The following is a 7,484-nucleotide window of genomic DNA, read 5'->3' as shown; positions in this document are numbered from 1 at the left end:
AAAAAAAAAAAAAAAAATTGAGTGGTTTTATTATTGAGTTGTAAGAATTGCTTACATATTTTGGATACAAATTCTTTTTCAAATGTATATATTGAGACTATTTTCTTCCTAGTCTTTGGCTTGCCTTTTTGTTTTCTTAATGGTGTCTTTCAAAGAACAATAATTGTAATGGAGCCCAGTTTATCCATTTCTTCTTTTATGGTCAGTGCTTTTTGTGTGTCACAAGAAATCTTTGCCTACCCATAGAACTACCTTGGTGCCTTTGTCAAAATCAATCTGTGGATCTGGATGATCTGTTTATGTCATTTATCTATGTATTCTTACACCAATCCCCACTGTCTTCATTATTGTGGCTTTGTAGTGTCTTGAAATTCAGTATTGTTAAGTTCTATAATCTTTTCCAAGATTGTTTTGACTATCAGGTCCTTTCTTTATAAAGTTTATATGTAAACTTTATAAAGTTTATATATAAAGTTTTTTCCTGAGACAGAGTCTTACATTTAGTTACATCAACTAAATGCTCTAATGTTAAACTAATCTTGCATTCTTGGTATAAACCCTACTTGGTCATGATGTATTGTCCTTTTTATACAGTGCTGGATTCAGTTTGCATCTGTTTTGTTTGATTTTTATATCTGTGCTCATGAGAAAGATTGGTCTGTGATTTTCCTTTCTTGTAAGTCCTATCAGGTGTCAGGGCTTAGTTATAATTTTGATGCATTTACAAGCATATACTTTTTTACATAAAAATTAAACATTAGAGTGCTTTGTATCTTGGTTTTTTTCCATCAGATATATCTCAGACATCTTTCTATATAAAACATATAGGTTTAGTTTTTTTCTTTTTAGTAGCTAATTAGTATTTCATGCTATAGGTATGCCAAAAAGTATCAGAACAAATCCCGATTAAAGGACATTTAGATTGTTTCTGATCTTTCGCTATTGATTTTTCTGTTTATAGAATCAATACATGCTTATTGCAGAAAACATGAATGATACTTAAAAGTATAAAGAAAACAAATCACTCATATTATCCCAAAGCCCTGGGATAATTAGTTTTAAAATATATGTTTCAAAAGTCCAATATCTTCCCCTATAATTTGACTAGAATGAATGACATCAAGAGATATTAAAACCCTGTTTTTCTTCCTGTATTACTCTGAGAAGAGTATTTACTAAAAGGCGATGCAGCAGGAAGGCTAAGAGTGTGGATTCCATGGGCCTGGGTGTGAATAGCCAGCTCTGTTCCTCCTTGCCCTATAACCCCGGCGGGCAGTGTCACTTGCCACACGGCACCTCAGTGGCCTCCTCTGTAAGATGAGGGTCATAATAGCATCTGCCAGTACAGGATTTTTTTTTTTTTTTTTTTTTTTGAGACGGAGTCTCGCTCTATTGCCCAGGCTAGAGTGTAGTGGTGCAATCTCGGCTCAGTGCAACCTCTGCCTTCTGGGTTCAAGTGATTCTCCTGCCTCAGACTCCCGAGTAGCTGGGATTACAGGTGCACACCACCATGCGTACCACCATGCCCTAGTTTTTGTATTTTTAGTAGAGAAAGGGTTTCACCATATTGGCCAGGCTGGTCTCAAACTCCTGACTTCAGATGGTCTGCCTGCCTCAGCTTCCCAAAGTGCTAGGATTACAGGCGTGAGCCACCGTGCCTGGCCAAGGATTGTAAGCATAAAATGAGTAAATACAAAGGAAATGTTTCCACCAAAGTGCCAGCACACAATAGCAGCCCTCAGTAAATGAGAGGCAGCCTAGAGCAAAAGTAACAGTCCAGGTTCCAGAGTCCTGTGGCCTTGAGCAAGTTGCATCATCTCTCCTATAAAATAAGGACAATAATAGTACCTACCTCCTAGGGCTGTTGGGAGGATTCAATAAGTTAATATTTGAAACCACCTAGAGTACTCAACACATGGTTGGTGCTATGTAAGCTTTCATTAAATAAATTACCCTGTCAATGCATATATATTCCACACCAAGCTCTATTCTTTTTTTTTTTTTTTTTTTTTCCTGAGACAGAGTCTTACTCTGTCGCCCAGGCTGGTGTGCAGAGGCCCCATCTTGGCTCACTGCAAGCTCCGCCCTCCTGGTTTCATGCCATTCTCCTGCCTCAGCCTCCCGAGTAGCTGGGACTACAGGCGCATGGCAACACGCCCAGCTAATTTTTTTTGTATTTTTAGTAGAGACAGGGTTTCACCGTGTTAGCCAGGATGGTCTCCATCTCCTGACCTCGTGATCCACCTGCCTCGGCCTCCCAAAGTGCTGGCATTTCAGGCGTAAGCCACCGCGCTCGGCCCAATCTCTATTCTTTAGCTCTCTTACCCTGTCTTTCTCCTCACCTCACTGCACTGTTTCACTGATCAATATTAACAGCCTGGTTCTACTGCCCCCCAGATCTTATCTAGTAAGCTGCCTCAGAGGGGCCAGTCCAACAGAGGTTTCCATGGATTCCTGCCTGAAGACATCAAAAAGGAGGCAGCTCGGGCTTCTAGGAAGGTTAGAATCCCCTGAAGTGAAGACCTTGGGATAGGCCTCTTTTCATACCTCACCCATCATTCCTGTTTCTATTCTCTTCCCTACTTCCTAGTTTAGACATCAAAGGACTCTTGGATTTTCCAACTAGTCCTTAAGTCCCATATTCTTCTGGGATATGGTGTCCTAAGTGAGAAGAGGGAGAAACATCTTGAGAAAACAGGAAAGAACTCAGTGCTGCTTGAAGCTCAGCTTCCAGGTGCCCCAGAGCATTCAGGACCACTGAGGAAAGGGAATGGCTATTATTTCACAAAACTTCCATTTAATAGAAAAATGTGCCACACTGTGTCTATTTGCCTTTCTTGGGGTCCTGAGCACTGTCTGGGAACTCATTTGCAGATCTGCTTTGTGTGCAAGAAAAAGGGAGCTGCTATCAACTGCCAGAAGGATCAGTGCATCAGAAACTTCCATCTGCCTTGTGGCCAAGAAAGGGGTTGCCTTTCACAATTTTTTGGAGAGTACAAGTGAGTGAGGAAGGAGAAAAGTCCGGCTTCCTTTTTGCAACTTGTTATTTAGCCACTAATGAAATCAGAGTCCAGTTCTCACAAGCAGGCCTGTTTTGATTCACCAGTGAATCTGTCCCTCCATTCAGTAATAAGAAACAGTGTCTTGACTTGGAGATTTCACAGGGGTTTCTTCTTGCTTCCTGCCCCCTCCTTAAATTACAAACAGCTGGGGTACTTAGACAGCTGCTCAGCACTAAGTGGGGCTTTCAGGAACAAGAGGCTATAAAGACAGTTCTGGGAACTTTGCTCAGTAGGCGAGCAGCCGTGAGAAGACATGTGGCTGTTCTTCACCCTGCCTCTCCTCTTCCCCATGAGTGTGGAGGTTCACTGGGCACCAGCCCGGGTGGCTGGCTGCCCCTCCTAGAGTGGGCCATTGGGAAACTGCATCGATGACAAACCAGAAACCAAGTCTGTTTACCTGCCACAGATCATTTTGTGACAAACATCGCCCAGCACAGAACATCCAACATGGGAATGTGGGGGAGGAAAGCTGCATCTTGTGTTGTGAAGACTTATCCCAACAGAGTGTTGAGAACATCCAGAGCCCATGTTGTAGTCAAGCCATCTACCACCGCAAGTGCATACAGGTGGGGCTTTTTCTGCCCTGGGGCCCTTCCACCATTGCCTTGGTTCTCTGCCTGGAACCAGAGCACCCTGGGAACATTCAGGTGTGCCTCAGCTTTGGTGCTGCATGCTGGAGGCCTGTATTCAGGGCTGGTTTCAGGCAGTTAGAGGAAAGTCAGTCCAGTCTGTGGTCATTCCTGACCTATAGGACCTCACACATAAGATTTAGAATAAGCAAAATCTTCGGCATTGCTAGAGCAAATGGGCTCATGCCAGAATGAGCCGAGGAGTCTCCTTCTCAGCCTCACTTCCTGGGATGAAAGAGAAGGCAAACGTGTATCCAGGTACCTGACCCCTACTTAGTACTGCTGAGCCCCATGGCCAGAGATGACAGCTGAGGCACTCCTGGGAATTCTCTTGAAAGTATTTTGGTCCCAGGTCTGACGCCTGGATTTGCAGTCTCACCCTAGCCCACCCAAACTCCTTTTCCTGTACCGTCAAACTCTCTTAGCAACATCCTCTTTGTGGGGGTGAGGGTGGGAGGGGAAAGAAGGTAGTCAAAGGGTTTTTATAAACACAAAGCTCTTACCTGTTTCTCTTACAGAAATATGCCCACACATCAGCAAAGCATTTCTTCAAATGTCCACAGTGTAACAATCGAAAAGAATTTCCTCAAGAAATGTTGAGAATGGGAATTCATATTCCAGACAGGTAGTGGGAACCCCAGAGCAGGAACTGAGCCAGGGAGAGGGTTGCCTAGATTTCTAGAGAGGAGGTGAGTGAGAGAATAGTTCAGAGAATGAGAGCAGCAGAGGCACTGATAGTGAAGAAGGAAGGGGAGGAGGGAGTGCTTTTCAATTATCAAAACAAGGGAGGGGAAAGAAGTTTGTGGGGGAAGCGGGTGCTTGTTGCTAAAAAGGGCATTTGGGGAATCAGAATTCCCTGGGTGGTTGAGTTCTTGGATTCCAGAGTGGAACTAAGGAACCCGCATGCATGTTCCATTCATCCTACTTCAACCCTCTCCCACTGCCAGGCCACTTGACCAGCCTTGTTGGAAGTGTTCGGGCAGCCTACTGAACTCTTACTGTGCTTAGCTTGTGGTTCTTCCTAACTCCTCCCTGATGGACAAAAGTTTCACCAACCCGTTATGTTCTTATTCACTGTTTCTTCTCCCACTGCAGAGATGCTGCCTGGGAACTCGAGCCAGGGGCTTTCTCAGACTTATATCAGCGCTATCAGCACTGTGATGCTCCCATCTGTCTGTATGAACAAGGCAGAGACAGCTTTGAGGATGAAGGGTAGGAGAAGGATTCTGGCTAGAAAGAGCTCTCATCAGTGCTATCTTAGAGTTAGACCTTGGCACAGTTACTAGAAGTAAGAAATTCACTCTTGTATGCAGACCTTAGGATAAACACAATTGCTAAGTCTCATTCTTGACCAGCCCCTGACTCACTTGTGTGCAAGTGAACAGGTTTCCCCTGCAAGATCCACTCACCTTGTGCCCAGTGGAGAGACATTCAGAGCCAATTCCTTTCCTAATCTACCTTTCAAGGGGTTAGGACTGATGGCAGGCTCCCAGGATCAGCACTCATCCCCTCTGAGCCATACATTCATCGTGGGTAAAATGTGCCATAAAAAATGCCTGGCCCATAGCAAACATCCAAGAATGGCAGTTAGTGTTCTCTATGTCTCCACAATCCTTCCTGGGCTTTTCCTGTAGGAGGTGGTGCCTCATTCTGTGTGCTACATGCGGATCCCATGGAACCCACAGGAACTGCTCCTCTCTTAGATCCAACAGTAAGAAATGGGAGTGTGAGGAGTGTTCACCTGCTGCAGCCACAGGTGAGGCTGGAGGGATGGGCCAGCCTTAGAGCAAGGAGCGGGCTGTAGGGACTTGTGGTGCCTGGGGAAGGAGGAAGGCATCCCACCAGAGAGGAATTAATAGTTGGTGCCTTTGACTTTGGAAGGAAAGTGGCTAGAGAGGAGCTTAAGGACCTGTGCCTGGGAGAAGCAGAGGCTTGAGTTTTCCTCTCCTGCCTTTCTCTCACCACAGATTACATACCTGAAAACTCAGGGGACATCCCTTGCTGCAGCAGCACTCCACCCTGAGGAGCATTTCTGCAGAGACAACACCCTGGAAGAGAATCCGGGCCTTTCTTGGACGGATTGGCCAGAACCTTCCTTATTAGAAAAGCCAGAGTCCTCTCGTGGCAGGAGCAGCCACTCCTGGAGGTCCAAGGGTGTCAGAATCACTAACAGCTGCAAAAAATCCAAGTAACACCTTCTCAGTAGCTGCTATCCCGCACAATAGGGTATGAAGCTGTGCTCCTCCATCGGGTTTGGGGAGGGAACACTCTGGGACTGTGAGACAAGGAAGCAGGACCAGCAGTGAGTTTATGAGCCAAGCAAAGAGAAGTCTCAGGGGAGCATGAGGAGGGAGCAGCCCAGATGCCAACAAGGAAATGTGTTTATGGCTACAAGAGTGCCTCTGCTTTCTCCTCCTCTCTTCCCACCAAGATTCTTCCACCTCAATCTGATTTTCACATGCCTCTTCTTCACCCATGTTTGTTGTTTTGCAAATAAAGGTGTTCTCTCCGTTGGTGTCTCCTTATAAATTCATTCTGAAATTTGCATGGGTAGTAAAGATTCTAGGGGGTAGAGTACGAGAATAAGAAAACTCACCCTCCTAATCCATAAAATTCAGGGAATTAACGTAGAACTTTTAGCTTAGAATATAAACATGTTTCTTTGGAGGGAAAGAAACCTGTTTATACAGAAAGTGGCATTACAGGGGCAGAGAATCTTCATCAATCATTGTGCAAATAATAAGTACACAGGTTCTCTTTAAGGAGGTGAGCCAGCATAGCAGTCCACACTGGATGGAGAATAGGCCCTTGTTGTAAGGCTTGGGGCCCTGGACTCAAATAAGTCAGGGACTGCCATGCTTACACATGGGGCATAAGGGACTCCATTCTTTCCAGACTGGTGTGGGCTTCAGCATACCTCCCCAGCATGAGTGAGCCCAGTCAAACCCTCACTGCCTGGTGGTTTGAGCATTTCCGTCCAGAGTTTAACTATGAATTTGCATGCCAGGACATTCAAATTAGGCAAGGTGGCCGGGCGCACTGGCTCATGCCTGTAATCCCAGCACTTTGGGAGGCCAAGGCGGACAGATCACTTGAGGTCAGGAGTTCGAGACCACCCTAGCCAACATGGTGAAACCCCATCTCTACTGAAAATACAAAAATTTGCTGGGCATGGTGGCAGGCGCCTGTAATCCTTTTGGGAGGCTGAGGCAGGAGAATCACTTGAATCAGGGAGGTGGAGGTTGCAGTGAGCAGAGATTATGCCACTGCACTCCAGCCTGGGCGACAGAGCAAGACTCTTTCTCAAAAACAGGCAAGACAACTAGGATGGGAATCTGGCAGAAGGCCTAGTGAGAAATTGAACAAAGCCTATCTTACATTTTTATGTTTTTAATAATTTCATGGGATTTGGTTAGTGGGGAGAATTCAGAACCAGATAGTTCTCAACATCTTGCCACTGAATCATCACCACTAACGGTGGAAGACAATGTTCTCATTCCAAACGTTGTAGACCCTGAAGACTTATATCCGAGGTGTGTATGCAATGAGTGTCTTCAGATTTGAGCAAATTCACTTGAAATCAAATGGAGGCTGGCTGTGTCTTTCTGTTATTATCAAAGTATACACGCAAAGTAACACAGACTTTTAAAAGTCTAATAGTACTAAAAGGATTATAATGAAAAACAGTTTTGACTTACCCTTCCCTACTTCCATTCCTACTCTCTAAATTAGACAACTACTTCCCATTTTTTAAAGCTGTTTCTTAATTTATTAATCTTAGACATTATTGACT

General features: G+C 44.8%; 1 protein-coding gene across 1 annotated transcript in view; it reads left to right on the top strand.

Moving 5' to 3' along the window:
• Positions 1-6,201, top strand: part of PHF7 (PHD finger protein 7) — a 17,545-nt gene extending 11,344 nt beyond the window's left edge. The window contains 8 exon segments of the mRNA XM_026447986.1: positions 2,398-2,499; positions 2,875-2,999; positions 3,469-3,628; positions 4,210-4,316; positions 4,787-4,903; positions 5,326-5,447; positions 5,659-5,704; positions 5,706-6,201. Of these exon segments, the coding sequence (XP_026303771.1) occupies positions 2,398-2,499; positions 2,875-2,999; positions 3,469-3,628; positions 4,210-4,316; positions 4,787-4,903; positions 5,326-5,447; positions 5,659-5,704; positions 5,706-5,883 (957 nt within the window). The 3' untranslated portion in view covers positions 5,884-6,201.
• Positions 6,202-7,484: the final 1,283 nt, after the last annotated feature.

The sequence above is a fragment of the Piliocolobus tephrosceles genome, chromosome 2 (assembly GCF_002776525.5).
Source record: "Piliocolobus tephrosceles isolate RC106 chromosome 2, ASM277652v3, whole genome shotgun sequence".
NCBI classification, from domain to species: Eukaryota; Metazoa; Chordata; class Mammalia; order Primates; family Cercopithecidae; genus Piliocolobus; species Piliocolobus tephrosceles.
Note: the sequence above shows the minus strand (reverse complement) of the source record. Positions and strands in the feature narration are given on the sequence as shown.